The sequence below is a fragment of the Struthio camelus genome, chromosome 2 (genome assembly GCF_040807025.1).
Source record: "Struthio camelus isolate bStrCam1 chromosome 2, bStrCam1.hap1, whole genome shotgun sequence".
Lineage (NCBI taxonomy): Eukaryota > Metazoa > Chordata > Aves > Struthioniformes > Struthionidae > Struthio > Struthio camelus.
Genome location: NC_090943.1, coordinates 121166434 through 121184914, shown reverse-complemented (window position 1 = coordinate 121184914; position 18481 = coordinate 121166434). Strand labels below are relative to the sequence as shown.

Sequence of the window (18481 nt, the reverse complement as noted above, 5' to 3'; positions counted from 1 at the left end):
ACTTCAGACTAACTTTCCTTTCTCTTGTTCAGGCCCGTCAGTCAATAAAGCTAAAAGTCATGCTGTGCAAGAGAGGAACAGAGGTACAGAACGAGAGAGACTCCTCTACTTCTAGTCCTTTTAACAGTGTTCAGTGGACTCCATAAACTGTGGCTGAGACCCAGCTCAGACTAAGACCTGAAGTGCAGCAATGTTTTATGACTATCACACTGTAACCACCACTGCACAGATTCCCGCACAGATTCAACTAGAAGATATCAGCTGCAGCTTTGGACTTGGCTTTAAACTCAGGAAATGCTACATGTGGCTCACATAACAGTATTACTAAAACTAAATGCATTAACAAGACTACTGAAACACTTCTGTTTTGCAAGATTCTACATCTTCTAGAAACCTAAACCAGCTGTGCTGCAAGTTGAATAGCTTTTCGTCAGCAAAACTGAGGTGACATCCATATGAGAATGGACTGCTAAACCACTGACACTAATTTTAAATGCAGGTCAATGCAATTTTTGTCTCTATTTTTAGGGGGAAGCCATCACAAGTTATAATATTTTTAGTACTATTTGCCAAAATGTCTTGTATATACTTTATTATAAAATAGCAATTTTGTAGTTCAAAATCTACTTAAATGCAATAAATTAAGTTTATACATTTCAGTGGAAGAGTATTTCAGAATGTTGTAGGCTTCATGAGAGCTTGTTCTCCAAAAACTTCTTTAAAGAAGGTGACGTGTTCCTCACAGTGCTCACCTAAGAGGGCAAAACAAAAGTTATTAGCATTGAAAATAAGAGAACAAACTGTTCCTGAGAAACAAGATGGTGTAGTTTCAATCTTCTCAAATGCAAATACCAGCTTTTGCCTTTAATGCCTTGGAGCAGAGGAGCTGAATGACTTTCTCTTTTTAAAGCAGTAGAATACTGAGGTATCTCCAGTCCTGGGACAAGCAGTCTCATGCTAAAGCAGATGTCTGGTCTTGTGCTTGTATCTAGCCAGCAGACTCGCATCAGTGAGTTCTCCACTCCTCCAGATTTAAGACCACCAAATAGAATTCTGAGCCTACAGACTGTTTGATTAACAAGCTTCTGGTGCAAGTGGCTTAACTTGGGGGGTTTTCTCTAAGTGAGAGGAATCTTAGCATGTAGTATGCCTAGAATTTTTGGAAGGCTGGTGGAAATAGACAAACTCAAAGGCTTTCTTTGACCCAATTCTTAGCTTGACTGAAAGCTAACTGGAGTTGATGGCATTGCTAAACTAAGCAATGCCAGCAACTGCAAGGCAAAACAGGTTAGTCTAGTATGCAAGTTCCTGGGTCTGGCTCAAACTAGGTCTTTTCCTGGGTGCAGTATACTATGGGGTAAGCCAAGCAACTCAAACTATGCTTAAAGGTAAGTCTAAAATCAAGCATTTTACTTTCACATCATACTGCCTCCACTGGAATAGAAGTAAAAGGTCTTAATTCAGTTGTGCAAAATGAATTGTCTAGGCTTAACTCTGTTTACTGCTTACCTGGTGTGAAACTAGGGTTTCCCCGTAACCGCTGATTTCTTTGCTCAAAGAATCTGAATATAGTATAGAAAAGCATGTTATCTTCTGCCTGTTTTGCAGCATCAAGGAATTTGCGGGCTGAAATACTGTCATGGCCTCCAATACCTCTGATGAATCTCAAAGCAGCCAGAACTTGGTGTTTGGACAACAGAACTTCCACTATTTCATCATTTGCAGTGGAAAGCCTCTGAAATTAATCACAGCTGTAAGGCAATGCTGCTAATAATTTAGATGCTAGGTAGTCACTTCAGGGATGATTAGGTAAGCTGTTTTAAGTCTAGCTTACATGTGACAGTTACTACAGTCTGAAATGCTTACTTTTAACATGTCCAGAGAGAGCTGATGTGCAGGAGGGTAAATGCTTTCCAGGGACAGTAATAGACAAGCCTAGGGCAAAAGCAGAAATAACCTTAAAAGTCTCAAGACTTTCCACCTCCATCAACAGTTTAATGAAGTGGCTCATCTTACGTACCAAAGGCTTGGAGTCGCTGAGCACATGGTACTGCAGAAACTGATGGAGCATGTAGAACAAGTTGTGTTGAACAAGGGTTTTGATGACCAGCTCATATAAGTAGTGCTGTGAATGTAGGAAGATCAAAGGCATGTTTCAATATCAGATCTCTTTAGATCTAGAAGGCAGTATTGCATATGACTTAAATGCTATTTCTTGAATAACCTTGCCTCCTGAAGTAAAGACAATTTAAACTATTTTGTATTATGTATGCAAAGGTTTGGGGTTTCCCAGCATCAAGTTCTGTTGGTTCTAAAGTTGTAGTATTAGGTCTAAGCTATTACTTCCTGAACAAGACTGGTCTGAGATTCCATCTAACTTCATCAAGTGATGTGATACACTTGATACTTCACACATGTAGAAGTGCTTTACCTGAACAGCAATCTGGAATTGGTTAAGAGAGCGGATGTATTCCATCAAGACTGCTATAGTGAACTTATGAGGTGCTTCCTGGACAAGAAAAGAAGTGTTAGATGGAACTTGCAGAGCTTCCCCTGAGAATGACAAGTCCATCCCAAAGGATGGTAACTGAGGTCACAATCCTGACAGGAATGATGCTTCCTGCAGGCTATGCCAAATGATCAACTTAAAGCTGCTGCTAAAACTACTACTTAGCCAGCACTTTGAGTTAACTTACCTTCTTCTCAGTAAATACAGATAAAACATGGGTGTACATGTCAGATTGGTCAATAACAGCTTGAGTGCGAACTGGGCGTTTCAGGAGTGGATTACTCCTACTCTGGCCTGCTTCAACCACCTACAGAAAGAAAGCATTACTAAAAGAACACCTTATGTTGAGACTTCATTAAAACCTGTGCCACTCATTTTAGACAGAGGCTAGCTTTGTACTATTCTACACTGGGAATGTGGTTATAAACCTGCTTGTTACTAAGCAACTCCACATCTGTTATCATGTATACTGGATGCACTTTCCTCAGTGTGGACTCTGTAGACTGACTTTGAAAGTTAATAAATATAGTTAACACTTATGCCTCAAAGCCAGCAGCTAAGCAAACTTACTGAAATGTGAAAGCCTACATCAACACAGTATATAGCTCTACTACTACAGTTAGTTAGCTAAGCTAGCATGTTCCAGCACTAATTCTGTCATTTATCAGTCCTGCATCTGTTGTGCAGTGAAAGACTATGCCACATTGTCACTGGTCTGGAATTTGACAGTTGTAGATTGTATGAGTTGCTTTTTGAACTTCTACCTTGCTTCATTCTCCAGCACTAGAGTTATACTACTTCTCACACTGGAGAGAAGCTATGCAGTCTCTGCCACAGCAGACTATGGAACAGAACTGTCATTGCAAATGGGGGGACCTACTGTACCTGGCAGAGGGGAGTCTGAAGCAGCCCAGGGATTGATTAATCTTGTGGTAAATCTGACTTTCCAAGGTAGAAAGGAGCAGCTATTTTACTTCTACTGTGATGCAACCTGAAACTTGCATGCTGTTACCCTAACTTTGTAAGCTGCTGTAGTTAACAGGGTTTACCATAGTATAGCTTTGCTCAGCTTCCAAGTACTTCTTATATTCATGATTCAGTTTGTCAAAAACAGTTGCAATCACAGACAGCGATCGCCTTTCTGGCTCACTGAGCACTGAAAAAGAAAAAGAACTATGCGTTAAATCCTAGAGAAAAAACAACCTGTAGGTTTGAAGTTTGTTTTTTGGAAGGTGATCTCTACTCTGAGCTTTAAAAGAAACAGCAGATATATTTTTAATTAAAAGGAGTGAGGGCAGCTGGGGAGCTGGACTCTTTCATGCTGTTAAGAATTCCTTTTAGAACAATGTTTCAGAGTATTCTATGCTTCTGCTACAAGACAAAGCTAGCTTCAGAAATCATCCTGAATGTGAACAGGGGCAGTCCAGCTAACTGGTACAAGTACTGACAGAATAAGCACTACTTCACTCCCACGGGGTACCAGTAAAGCACTTAAAACCAAAAAAACTATGCGCACACACACACTTACTTTGAGAGCATACAGACAGGATAACCATTTTGCATTCTTTCCTCTGGAGAAGGAACTCCATTAGTCTTCCTTTATCTGGCAAGAGGTTAACTACAGGCTCAAGTTTCACCTGAAGATTCCAGAGGTAACCTGATTTGAAAGAATAAAACACCAAGTGAATTGACTTGAATAGTATGGTCTACATAACCAGACTCTTCACTTCTTATAAGAATAAATAGAGACTATACTCTATGCTTTAGAACTGCATTATCATCTTCAAACATTGCAAGGATATTGTCAAACTCTGACATCACTGCCAGGCCCATTCATGTTGCTGGGTACACCTGCTGAGTCACTGTTTCAAGCTGTTTTATACCTTTAGTGTACAAGAAGCTTGTACCTCACACTGGAGTACAGCAGGCTCCCAAATAGCTTAGCACTCACCTTCACTTGCACTGATGATAATGTCAGGCTGAAAGACAATCCAAGAAGAAGAATCTAGAAGTTAAAGCTTTAAAACCCATTTCAGTATTGTTTCTAAACTATTAACCACTGAATTCATGTTAATGGACTAGACTGAAGCAGAGCTTGGTGGTACTACTTTCATTTACTATCACAGCCCTTTTCTTATAGGGTCTTCAGTCATATATTCTCATGCACATCTTGTGTGTGGAATTAGTGGATGTGCACCAAACAAGTACAAGTCTCCAGTATAGTGCAGTAGGGTTTTCTTACAACCCCCTTGGATTCCCTCTTAACTACTACACAAGCCATAAAGCCTCTTAAAGATGTACATATGCATGAACAGTATTAGTAGGAGCCTTAAGGGGTTAGACTAACAGCTACTTATTTTCTCCATTCTTGGTACATAAAGTGAGTCTTCAGGAAGCATTCTATGTTTTAGCAGAGTATTTAAAGGATACAGAGTTTACATGGAACAGGAGATTGACTTGTCACAGAGGCTGGACCTGCAGGCAAATAAACACTAGGTAAAGAACAGTAGTACTTTGTGCACCTCTTTCACACTAAGGAAAATACAAGCCATAAGCTTAAACTGGAAAAAAAAAAAAAAACACAATATGGATCACATGTCTAGCAATCCTATAGCATGCAGGCAGAAAGTTATACCCACTCATGTAGCTAGCTCACTTAGAGTATAAAAAAAAAAAAAAACCTGACTCTGGGAAAGTAAAGTGCTGTTCTTCAAAACATGGTACATTTTTCTTTTTACACAAGTAAAATCATTCCATTTCTAAAGCTGTAATTTCAAATGCATAAACTTTTTTCTTTGGTGTATTTATATATGTATGCTACTAACCTTAAAATTAACACTAACCTCTTCACACTGACTTATTCCTCCCTTCCATTAGTGACTTCAAAATAGAAACGTTAAAGAGCTTTTAAGACGCGATCCTTTCCCCTTGACGGGTCTCTTCCTTTACTGCAAGGACACTGATTTCCCATGTGCTAGTCGAACTATGCTTAGGTGATTTCTAGCTACTCTTAGCTTGAAGGTACTTGTGCTGTGCAAGTTATCCGCTATACCTTTAGCAAAGTGCAGCAGGTTCTCTTTTGTGTGACTTAGGAAGTCCAATAGTTGTAACTTGGGCCTAAGAAGCAGGAAGAGGACTTGAGCAAGGTTCATGCCATACCAGCTTTTACAGCTATGGAAAATTTGGAAAATAAGAGAATAAACAGAGCACAAAATTGTAGAAGATCTTCACTCTGTAATGCTTCAAGGTGCTAGCAGAGGGTGCATATCTTGAAGAGCAACTCTTAACTTTTTTGTAGTGGGCACAAATCTAGGACAAGATTTTGGATACAATTCCTTGTTATTTTCTTCCCTCCCTCTCCTAAATATGCAAGAGGAGAGTATCTGTAACCAGCCTCCTAAAGACTGAAGTACTCTAGTACACCAGCTGTGGAATTCAGTAAGCATCATAACATTATCAAGGTTATTTTGCTGTACTTCTACCTGCCACAGGTATTTGATAGGGTTGTATCGATCGAGGTGGAAGTACAAATTGATGGATGGTAGTAGTCCCATCAAATTCTCCTTTTAGCTTGATGTCAAATATAACTGAAGTCTGAAACGGAAAAGAGAAGCTTTCCTTCAGTCTAGTACACATGAATTGGCACCCATTTAGAGGTATTCAGGTTACTTTTCACATTTCATCTTGTACTCTTATATTAAGTCATGTTAGATTCTCTGCTTCATTTATGGATGCTGTACAGTGATGGAAAATTGCACAGCATCCCATGATATCCTTATTTCCACATTCAGTTTTGTTAAACTCAGCTCACTAACACTCGTTTTTAAAAAAAAAAAAAAAAAAAAAAAAGGCCTTGCACAATGGAAACACACTTCAGCGCTGGTACTAATGAAACAAGACAGCTACTACTGCTATCTACCCTATTCAGTCTACTATCTGCTTTCTCTGTCTATACAGCCACGCTTATAGGCTGACCTGAATGCTGGAGAATAAGAGTTCTGGGTTGAATGCTAACATGTCAAATTAAATGTGAATTATAACTGAAATGTTAACTAATCATCCTAATGGGATATGTTGACCCAGTTCTTAAAGCTGTCCAGCAGGAGGTAATTCAGGAAACAAAAGCCTTTCCACATGTTAAGAGCCAAGTACTACTTCTAGCTTTCCCACTGATTAAACCTTTCCACTGAGACTACAACCAAGCAAGCTTCACATGTACAGCTTATGCATAAGATCATTTTTGTTCCTAGAAGTTTTAGCAGGTCTGGGCCTTCAAAGAGGAAGAACTGATCATTCAAATGCTTGCTTCTGAGCAGTTCCCAGGATTGATAATTTAGTATCCAATATAACTCTGCCTTTTTGTACATGCCTTAAACACCTATACAATGCAACAGCAGGAGTATCATAGAAAACTAACCAATTTTAAAAAGACTGCTGTCTGAAAAAACAGGTATCAGAGAGAGCCCTAATTAAGTGTTAGCTCACCACTGCAAGGTTAGGCATTTTAATTTCTTCCTTTAATAGTTTCACACTTTGTTTTTGTTCCTGCAGATACTCTGGCTTTTGGCAAAGCTAAGCACCTGCAGCAATATTTTCCAGAGCTAACAGGTCCAAATTAAGATCTGCCTATAACTTTTAGAAGTTAAATAAATCAGACCTCCGTGTCCTGATGATGTACTACCACCAAGTTATCCACAACATTTAGTGCAAACTTTCCTGTTCTGTTCAGCTTTAAAATATGTGTCTTCTTACAGGAGCCTTCCCTATAGAAATAATTAGAGATGAGAAGAACTAGTCAGTAAGCCTAGTTAAAGTAGAAATGTAGAAGTCTTATACCACTTCTCTTCTTTATTGTGCTCTTACCTTGGTAAGTGATAGAGAACTACTTCTGCTCCTGTGCTATTAGAAGTCCTTGAGTGATGCCTCAAATAGAGGACATAAAGCTGTCCATATCTAATGAGACAACAGGATTAAGGCATTACTTTCAAATAAAGAGCTAGGAAGGATATGAGACTTAGATCTCCTTTCTGCAGCAAAAGCAGGAAGTTGTCTTACTCTACTAGTCTGTCAGAGCCATATGTCTTATCTTAAAACAACAGCTGGGAGATTAATTAAGTCAGTCAGATGATCAATTAATTAAGTGTGGAAGACTGAAACACTGCTTGATAAATCATATAAAACACGTGGCCTCTGCTCATGCAAGTCAGACAGTTAAGAGCAGCTCTACTAGTATATCAGTTCAAGGATGAAGCATTCACAAGCTTTCTGGGAGAGGAAAAAAAACACCAAACAAAACACACATGTAAGACTCCCCAATTAGCTCCACCCCCCCACCAACAGTCCTTTAGACTCTTTGTTAAGGGAGTGACCAAAGCACTTTCAAGCAGAGTACTGCTAAAACAAGAAACCAGTGCAACTATGTTACTGTGCTTGTATTCTCTCAGCATCCCTAAACTGTCATACTTTGCAAAGGAAGGTAAAGGCTTGATCAGATACATACATTGTAGCCATAGCGATATCTCTTTCAGAAAGGCTGAGCTTGGAGGACTTGGGTGCTGCAGGTAATTCAATTTCAAATTTTGATAGCTTTGACATTGTTCCACTCTGTTAAACAGCAACAAAGGGGAAAAAAAACAAAACACACAGAACAAAACAAATCCAGTGTTAAGATATGAAGCAGAAAACTCTTGACTAGCTTTTAATCGTGTGCTATACCAATAGCCCCCCCATGAGGTGAAAAGCAGCAATATCCAAAAAGAAAAAAAGATTTGTACTCTGATCCTAAACGCACACTTCTGGTATTGTAAATTTAGCACCTTGATCATTTTAAGATTCTACTGCAGTAACTTTGGCTAAAAAACACGAAAAAACCTTGAATTTAATTAAATCAATACAAAACTGTTTGCAAAACACACTTACAATTGGCCTGAAGATTTCAGCCAGAATTCTCTAACTTCCTTTCTCCCAGTGAAACATATCCTCCCGCTCTTACTGGGAAGGAGAAAAATCAGTACCTCCTACCAGTCAGTCTCCTTTTGTTACTGCTAACTCCAGAATCTGCCTTATATTTAGAGAGTACCCCTGCTCCTACCTAAGCTTTCTTCTCTTCCTCTTTCCCTGTGGAATTTATATTTAAGCAAATTTTCAGAAGTGCCAAAACCCCAAAGCTTCTACGGAGGCTCACTTACCCAGTTACTCTCGTTAACTTATTCTTGAGTGTGAGGTGTGAACACTACTGAAACTTTCTTTACCAAAGCTTTATTTACAAAGATTATTTTGCTATAAGCACCTTTCTCAGAAAATCTTTAAAAACTACCTTCTGAATACAGAAAAAAAAATTATTTGCTACCTACAAGCTGCAAGTTGAAATAAAACACTAAGAACAGAGAAGCACAAGCTGAGTCCTTGCAAAGAAAAGGTGAGAGGCTAACAAGTTCCACCTAGCCACCTATAAAGAGAGCATCGTTTCAGGATCCAGTACAAACCCTCAGCTCATATTATCTCAAACCAGAAAACCTATTTAAAAAAAAAAAAAAATTAAGTCTCCTCCCTTGGACTACTGGAAGAAAAATTTAATTTTATGCTGAACTCTGTAGTTCTTTTCCTCAGTTTTTAAGTCATCTTACTGTATGATTAACTTAAAAATAGATTCTAGTTTTCACTACACTGTTTTCCCCAAGCCAAAAAGAAAAATATCTTCCCTATAACTTTAAATGCTGTCCAAAGGGACAAACACCAAGAGAAATGAGTACTGTAAACTAAGCTCTCTTATCTTCAGGCAATAGTTGTTTCTGATCTGCTACCTTTTTTTCTTTTGTTCATTTTCAAATTCATTCACATTTGGAAGGTTATAGTTACAATCACAAGTGAAAAGCCCTTAATTTTTCTGTATTATCATGCTACAGAATGGAAATGCCCATATGAGAAATAATAATAATAATGAAAGTATGCTTATTTAAATGAAAACATATTTCTTGAAAGATGCTTAAGTTACTGAGCATTAGCTTAGTAATTCCCCCCTACCCTTTCTCAAGGTCAACTGTCAAACACTACCTAGATGCACTTCATTCCAAAGACAACATAAGAAAGAGCGAATTACTTGAAATTAAACACTCTTTAGCAACTAGCTTCCAGGCTTTTGCTTTATCTTTTGCTTATTGTCATTTAAGGATGTGAACACATGCATCTCTTCAAAGAAATCCAGGGAAAGAGACAGAATATTCAAGTGAAGAAGTAGCGTGTTTTTTTTAGTAGAAAAAAAAATAGTACACACAAGTTTGGAACATATCCCTTTACCTTGAAATAGAACGGCTGCAGGACATTGCCGAGGACAGTGGTTGACAAAAGAATAACAGAGCTCTCTGGGCAATACATATACCAGTTGACGTTAATACTCTGATTTTTCAGAAGTTTTAAACTTCGTTTCTCTGGTAATACCTGGAAACATAGGACATTACGACTACATTACCATCAGGATTCCACCACCACAAATGTTACTGCACAGTGGCCGGGAATTTTAAGCAATAAACAGTTAAGTTTAAAAACATTTACAATGCTAGAGTTAAGAATCAGAAATCTGAAAATTAAAGCTCAGGGACCAATTTATTGTACCTAAGCAAATGCACATCAAATCCTTCTCAAATTCTCATGAGCTGAAAGATGCTGCCTTGTCCCTCACCTAAGTCTGGGTATAAATGGAGAAAACACCTAGAGCTTTAGGTAACTGCTGAAGATTTATAAAAGTTATTACAATCTCTTTGCTGCCTTCTCCACCCTCTAGTTTACTTAGTTGTTTTTATAAAACCTAAGATGACATATATCAACTGAATCTCTTCATTTTAAAGGGCTTAAATAATTTTTTTTAACCTACTTTTTTGATTTGGTCCTCTCACCTGCAGGGGTGATGTTCATAACCCTTTCAGGTGCCAAGCAGTCTTTTCCCCCCCCAATCAGCAGGAAATAATGCTGCATTTTCAGTCACTATTTAGTATCTGTTATTAGGAACAGTAATTAAATGAAACGCTATAGCATAGTTCCCGGATTAATTGTGCGCAACTATGCACAAAGTTTACAGTATCCCTCACCATGATCTTCAGAAAGGGCTATTTATTAATTAGACTACTCCAAAAATGTACGCAAAGGTAATTAAAAATAACAGAGAGAAACTCAGACAATGATATCACCACAGGAAGGATACAGTCTGTTGCAAACTTCACTGTATTTTAAGCATATACACAACCCTCCCATGCTAATTTGTTTTACATGAAATAATATTTCACATTAGATTTAGATTTTTATTTCCACACAGGTCAAGAGCATTAACTAATCTAGAGTTGTCAATGCTTAATTCAGTATTTTTTAAAGAGGTTCTTTGTTAACCTGTTCTTAATAACTTGTTAAATTCCAAAAAGCATGCTACTCAGAGGAAAAAAAAAAAAAAAAAAAAATCAATTTGAGGGCTAGAGAATAGGGACTCAAAATACAAGCTACAGACACATTTTCAAATCTCCATAGAATTATTTGTACTACCTGATAGAATTCAATTCCTTGATCTGTGATGAAGACGATCTCTGTAGAGCTTGTCCAGCAGAATCCTAGAATATTGGCATTCCTGGTCTTTTAACAAACAAGCAGACAAACACTCTTTTATTTGGTAAAATAAAGTATTCACAAGCTATTATAACTAAATAAAGAATGCAAGATCAAAGGTAGTTTAGTTATCCAACCACTGAAGCTGACGCTTTTTGCGGCTAGACACACAACACGCATCTGCTTGAAGACTCCTAAAAGTATATATGTACATAGCTACTATGTGACTTGTGTTTATGGTGGCACGCAAGATTTTTTTTTTTGCGAGTCAGTTTTTCTTCTCCCCCTAAATACAACCAAATTATTTTGCTTCAAATCACATTACCAAGTCAACCAATTCCTGGTATGAAAAGCCTGTTCCTTCTACTGCCAGAAATGAAGAACTGAGTGGAAGTATTTCCCATGGCTTCACTCAGAGCACTACCATGAAGGCTCTGCTAGGATGGCTTACTCAAAGACATAATCCTAAACAATGAAACAAAGTCAGCAGGAATAAAGTAATCTTGACAAGCTGTAAGTTTAAAAATTTACTGTAGCATCATATTGCCCTGAACTGTAATTCTCTTAGTTACAGGTTGGAAAGTTCTAAACAAATGCAATGATATTTATTTCTGGTAAAATAGTGGGGGGGCAGGAAGGAAAGAAATCAGAAAGGCTGTTCAAAAATACCAAAAATAGTATGCAAACTAGTAACAGCTGATTATCACTTATCAGTGAAATTAAGGTACAAAATCCAAATTAACATGTGTAGTATTAGTGAAATTACTGTATACTGTTTTCACAGAATCAGCCCTTAGCTTCTTCTCCTCCGATCTTGACATTTGTTGCCTCCACAGCATTTCCAGTCCTTTCTAGGAAAGGATTAAAGTGACTAGGACCAGGAAGTTTTTTTGGATATTGTTAATGCTTGTCATCAACCTCAATTCAGATAGATAGTAGTGACTACCTCTATCATTTATTTCACATTAGTTTTTGGACGGTATCTCAAATAGTTCTCTTGTAGAGTAGAGGCCATCAGGATAACTAGCATTAGAGCTTTACTTCAGCATGTAAACTTTGGACATTTATTTAACTTACCTTGCATTCCTGTGTATATTCTAGCTGAGGGCTGTCTGGAATAAAATTCAAAAAATCCTGAAACAAGGCACATGAAATATGTTACCAGTTATGAAGCAAATAAATAGAAATAAACTTATCTCCTTGATCTGTAATATTACCTCATCAAAAATAATTTGATAAGCTACACTATTATCTCTTACTTCTCTCCCCTTCAGAGGGGGCTTTATAGGAGTCAGCTTTTTGGGTTTTTTTTTTTTGTTTTAAAACAGTGATACTAGCAAAACAATAATGTTAACTGCTGGCTGTTCCGCCTTCAAGGGTGATAAAGGAATTTTTACTAAAGCTGTGTTTGCCACCAGAACTCTCTTGCTTTTGTCTCAGCGGCTTCTGCTCTGGCATTAGGTACTAGAGTTCCAGCTCAAATTCCCCGTCTGCAGGGTATAGGTTTCTTACCACACTCTTTGAAGTTCTCTGGACAGCCAGTATCTTGTTTCCCAAGGAAAACTTGATGCACTTCACTTCTCCTTTATCTTCCATCCTATATAGGAAGAGTTAAGGAAATAATGTCTAAGATAGTTTGTTGCAGAACTCTGTTGGAAAATGAAAGCAGTTGACTCTGCAGGAAGTACTGCACACATTCATTACAGAAAGATGGCTAAGACCATACAATGTAAATTAGCACCTGAAGTCACCAAAAATGCTCAGCTTTGTTGGTGTATGATGTGGAATTAGAAGCCTGGAACTACTGAAACATGCGTTCTCGGTTCTATCCCAGTAAGCCTGGAGTAAGTCTGTGACGCCTGCTGACATCCCCAGAACAGCTCCTTTACTTCCAGAACTACTGCTAATTGACACGAACCTACTCATCTCCCCCTGCTAGGATACCTCCTCTAGAAGAATTTTTGAAATTAAAGATGGAGTAAGGGTGTTTTCACATCATTCAAAAATATATATATATTCCACAACCACATTTATTGCTACCAAACTAGCATCAGTACAACGGGAATTAATAAGACATTAATGTATGCTGGAAACAGAAGACAAAAAGAGAGCTAGACAGTCAACCAGAAAAACCGTGGAGTCAGTGTTGCCACGTTCAAGAACCTTACAAAGTTCACTGAATGTTTTCAGTTCCCTCAACATTAGTGCCGAGGGTACTTGGGCACCTTTCAGAATAGGCTCTACATAATAGCTAATAGGTTAAACACCTCAACTACAAATTGCTTCATCCATATCTGGATTTAAGCAACCTTTGAGTAAAAGAATATTTCCTAATATATGGACAAGCAGAGTGCAAAGAGCCATCGCGTTTAATAGAGACATTTATAAAAACGCTGAAAAGAAAGTAGTTTTATTGCAAGAACTGTTGTAAGATTCGGGGGCGGGGGCTTTCCCACAAGAGACAGAAGACATAAAAGAAAGCAAGCTAGATTAAGCAAGAGAGAGAAGGCAAGAAACCTACAAATAGGAAATACTGCACTTCAATTTCTGAATTTCTTGCCTCCGATTCTAGTTCCCTACATATGTAAAGTTGACTTCATTTTGTTGAGCTTGCTAAACTGCATCCTTGGGTAAGTCAAAGCTGCTGTAGTAATCACAAGTTTGTATCTCCCCTACTCTTTCATATTTCCAGCATGTTTTAACAAAACATTGCTGTATTAATATTGCTGTTTAAAAAGAAAAAGCCACAGCCTAACTCTTTTCCAGAAGATTATAAATTCACGAGGGCAAAGCATGCCATGTTAACTGCAAGATGATGTTTAAGAACAAAGTCAAAAGACGATCACAACTATTTATAAGTTTTATGCCTGAATCACAGTATATCAGGACTCAGTACCACGTAATTTTAAAATTACGGAATTCTATCCTAACGTAACAAAGATGAAGGTGCCTTACCTGAATGAGATGGGATTTTTATCCTCCAAACCTTTAACAACAACTCCTGTAGCTCCACCAGATCGAACAGCAAAAACCTACAAAAACCATTTACAACACATTTGTAGGTTACTCAAAATCATAACCTTAACATGCTTTTTTTCCCCTTCATAAACCATACTTTTTTTTTTTTTTTTTAAATGCTAGACGCAGTTTTTACTCTTACATAGATCTGTGAATTCACAGAGAATCACTGAATTCAATTCTTTCCTCCGGAGCTCCAAGTTTACTTGGAGCTCATCTAAGCAGGACGTAACCTAACATTTCCCACAAAAGGGAAAAACTTTATAGCATACTTTGCCTTTTTTCACATCAGAACTTAAGTTTTGAGATGTTTTCATGTTAACGGGTAGAATTTTAAAGATATCCTTTAAACCAGTTAGCAAATACATCCACTTTTTACATCCCCTATTATAAGCAGATTCTTAACAGAATTGTTCTGTCCTGGAGAATCCTGTAGGCAAATGTCTACCATATTTATAATCATGTTAAACAGCACTGGAAAAGCCTGGTAGGCATATTCTGAATTACCGGGCAAGTTAAAACAGTAAAAAAAACTGTATAAGCTTAGGGTTTTTTTGGTATATTCATATCTTCTTCAAGTCAGGTATTAGTAAAAATATCTGAGACATCAGGGCACTGTTTAAAATAAAAGGGAAAACAGCCAGGTGAGTGGGAAAGGAAACAACTCACTGACCCAGATGCTTGATCTTGTCAGAACATGTTATTAGACAGGAATAGTTTAATAGTAATGTGCAGTTTTGTCTCTGCTGAAGAGGTTTTAGCTGGCTTACACTTATAACCTTAGTACAACTGCATATACCTTTGTATAAAACCTGTTAGAGCAATACCACTTGTTGAACTGGAATAAGTTAACATTAAAAAAAAAGTCATGGTTCTACAAACTGTCTGAGGGAAAAAAAAAAAAAAAGTCACACAGGCACCTTACTGTCATAATTATGCTTGTAGAAGCACCAGACGCACAGATCAGCTCTCAGAATAATAGATATATTATTTTGTAGTATTAGCCATGCTGCCGGTGCAGTATGCTCATGCAGGAGCACAGGCTTCAAGGCTATGTACTGCAAGCAAGTCCATAGCCTCACTAGAATTTAAGTGTTTCTCATATTGTAGATAGAATAACGAAGGTAATGCTGTCTTAAACTTCATTTTAAGTTAGCTATTTGGCCAGTGAGCGAGGAATGAACCATAAGCAATAAATTGGAAGCTAGGAAGGACAGATCTCTCAGAAGGCTGTTTGTGTGGGAAACAGTCATTGAAACGCTGACTACAAATGATTTGGAGACATACGGAAAATTAAAAAGAATTCTAAGCAGCAAGAAAAAAAAGGGAAATTGATATTTACAACTGAAAAATGTTTCTTTTAAATGAGCTCTTAACATTCAGTTTCTGTGTAGCTTTATCTCATCCACACTTAAATGTGTTTGTCTGGAGACGCTGTATTTAAGTTACCATTCCACATTCTGTTCCTCAACAATATAAGTAAAGGATTATAGCTGATGAAGAGAAAGAACACTACTGATTCAGAATAGAGAGCAACAGCAAGAAATGTACCCCAGAAATATCTCCCCCCCCCAGCAAGAAATGTACCCCAGAAATATCTCCCCCCTCCAGCAAGAAATGTACCCCAGAAATATCTCCCCCCCCCCAATATGACATTGGTTTTATCCATACCATGCATGCTTGAATATTTCAATTCTGCGAATGCTTAGGTTACAGAATGGTTACAGGAAATAGACAGCTGAAAGTATTCACATCTAAATGAACATTAGGATAAACTGTGGACATTTTAGCTGTACTCAGCCAATTGTTCAGAAGTCCATTGGGATATTAAGGAGAAACAAGCTTAAAAGAATTATGTCTTAAAAAGAAAAAAAAGTAAAACAAAGTATCCATTCAGGTGCCAGCCACAAGTAAAGCTACAGATACTAATTTGACATTTATGAATATACTGAACTTCACGAGTTGTAAAATCTAAGAAAACAAGCTAGTAACAAAAGGGCAAAGTCTGCCAATAACATTAGGGCATTCAGAATAGAAAGAAAAAGGGCTGACTGAATAATCCCAGAAAGACCTCATGACACTAAAAGTGACAAACACGGCAGATAACACAATAAATGCCATTTTTATATATGGGGGAAAAAAATCCAGCTTCCCTTGTTAACAGGTTCTGACAAACCGCTACCATCCAGCGGCAAGACCCCAGGTTGGAGCAGCTCCACACAAGCAGAACCGCAAGCCTAACGCTCAACAGCAGCAGAAAAAAAAAAAAAAAAAAAAGAGTAAAATCAAACCATGGCATTATAAGGAGAGGGGAAAAAACCGTATCAAAACAGAACACATCTTTATGGCACGGTAAAGATCCATGATCTGCTCACATCTTGAATTCTGCTGACAGCGCCGATCCTCTCTTCTCGGGAAGGCAACAGAGCCCTGGGTAAGGCTTAGGCTCAGGCCACGACCCAAGCCGTCACCCAAGCCTACAAAACCAGGCGCGGCCCAAAGAGGGTGGCCCGGAGCCGCCGGTCGCTCCCTCTCCCCGCACCTCCATCAGGGAACCCGGGGCAGAGGCAACGGGAAGGGAGCGCAGGACAGACAGCGGTCAAAGAGCCGCGGGAGCGGCCGAGCTCAGCAGCCGCTTTCCTCCGTCCCGCCCGCAGCCCCGCCGGTCCCCCCCCCCAGGAGGAGCGCACGCACGACCGACCAGCCGCCACCACCGCCCACCTGCTTGTTGGCCTCATCGAAGAAGACGCAGTTGACGGGGTTGGCCTTCTCGAAGTGCACGGGCCGCGCGCACAGCGCCAGGTAGCAGCCGCCCTCGCCGTCGCCCTGGCGCTCCCCTCCTCCTCCTCCTCCTCCTTCTCCACCCGGCGCCTCTTCCTCCGGCGGCGGCGCCTCACGGCTCATGGCGGCGGCGGCGGCGCGCGACACCCGGCCCCAACGGTCCCCAACGAACTCCCCCAACGGCCGCCCGCTTCCTGTTTACACTCCCCGCCCACGTGACGCCCGGCCGGCCAGCCGGCCGGCCCTTAAAGGCGCAGGGCGCCGAAGCGGAGGCGGCCGGGAGCGCGCGGGTGACCCACCGCCTCGGCCGGCTGAGGAGGGGAGGCGGCGCCTGAGCGCTCCGAGAGCTCCGCCCCCGCCCCGCCCTCGGGGGGTGGGGCGCGCGCGCGCACCTCCGCGGCCCCCACCGCCCCCGCCTCGCTGACGGGCAGCTGCCGGCAGGAGGCGGGGCTGCGCCCGGCCCCGCCCCTCCCCCCCCCGGCGGCCGTTGGCCGCGGCGCCCGCCCAGCCCCGGTGATAGCACTCAAAACTGCCCACTTTTATTCCTTCCTGCGTGTTAACGCTTCAGTTAAATACTACTCTTCAGCGAAGCTGCCCGAGTAAATATGTTTTCCTATACCTTAAGGTATGCCTCTTAAATACCTAGTCACTTTGTTAGCCTAGGGGAAGGAAAATAGCTTCAGCTGAGACATTTCACACAGGAAAGGGAACGCCTTTGTAACAGCCTTTTAAAACGCTTTCTGGAAAAAAACGAAAAAAGAAACTTTGGGGGACAAAGGGAACCAACTGCGTCACAGCTTTTGTTCATGCTTCACTTCATAATCGCTAAAATGCAGGTGTTACTGATAATTGCATTGAAGCATTTAACTGCTTTTTGGCAGCTATGGTTATTAAATACATTAGAAAGAGAACTTAAATTTCTACACTTAACACGCACCTTACTCCAGGAATTACGTTTTACTAACAAAGTATTATTAAAGTTAAAATCTGGATTGCTTCTCAATATTCATGTTTTTTTCTTATTTGCCTTTTAGTTTGGGCAACAAACTAATCAAGGTTGGTTGTTCTATGCACTAGTCTACTGCACTTTTTCACTAGTTACAAAACCCATAGTATCACTGAGAAATTCTGCGGGATCATCTCACCAATTATGTATTTGCTTACTGACCATTACGCTCAGGAAGGGAAGTTAAAAGAAACAAAAATACTCAAAGAAAAAAAAAAACCCTGGCGGTCATACAATTTACAGTTTTCAGCTTAGACTGGAATGACGCAATTTAGTAGAGGGAAAAATACAAATTTAAGTACCTCTTATTAACACAGTATCATGCAAACACCTGCCTGCTGACTTGTGATCTGCTTGGTCCAAGTTCAGTAATTTCACATCAAACTAGAGAAACTGAAGTCAGGAGAAGGAATTGTAACACAAGCTATTTCTTCTGCCAAACCCTTCCGCCCAATCAATTGGATGGTGAGTGGAGAGGACAATCACTTCTGGAGTGTTCAGAATACGCTTGGAAAGTATTCTGTATTTCAAGTACACTTGAAAGTACAACTTTTTACAAAACCTCAAAGTCAAAATTT

General features: G+C 39.6%; 2 protein-coding genes across 6 annotated transcripts in view; one reads left to right on the top strand and one right to left on the bottom strand.

Moving 5' to 3' along the window:
• The window catches only part of NPC1 (NPC intracellular cholesterol transporter 1), a 29570-nt gene extending 28911 nt beyond the window's left edge, over window positions 1-659 (top strand). For both annotated transcript variants that reach the window (XM_068932358.1, XM_068932357.1), the window contains exon 25: window positions 33-659. In XM_068932358.1, coding sequence (XP_068788459.1) covers window positions 33-115 — 83 coding nt within the window. In that variant the 3' untranslated portion in view covers window positions 116-659. The remainder of the gene's footprint in view (window positions 1-32) is intronic.
• On the bottom strand, window positions 576-17263 carry RMC1 (regulator of MON1-CCZ1). 4 transcript variants are annotated; one of them, XM_068932360.1, is made up of 21 exons: window positions 16838-17259; window positions 14054-14130; window positions 12611-12695; window positions 12176-12232; window positions 11039-11125; window positions 9806-9946; window positions 8010-8113; window positions 7373-7462; window positions 7167-7272; window positions 5992-6103; window positions 4940-4984; window positions 4461-4514; window positions 4038-4166; window positions 3559-3665; window positions 2697-2816; window positions 2432-2509; window positions 2021-2125; window positions 1867-1935; window positions 1654-1735; window positions 1510-1562; window positions 576-752 (listed from the first exon to the last, which is right to left on the bottom strand). In XM_068932360.1, exons 1-21 carry the CDS (start codon window positions 17018-17020, stop codon window positions 690-692), a joined length of 1947 nt encoding a protein of 648 aa, XP_068788461.1. In that variant the 5' UTR covers window positions 17021-17259; the 3' UTR covers window positions 576-689. The 4 variants fall into 4 exon arrangements, with proteins under 4 accessions (XP_068788461.1, XP_068788460.1, XP_068788462.1 ...); XM_068932359.1 differs by having other exon boundaries at window positions 1510-1735; window positions 16838-17263; XM_068932361.1 differs by lacking the exon at window positions 1654-1735 and having other exon boundaries at window positions 16838-17216.
• Between the last annotated feature and the right edge of the window lie 1218 nt (window positions 17264-18481).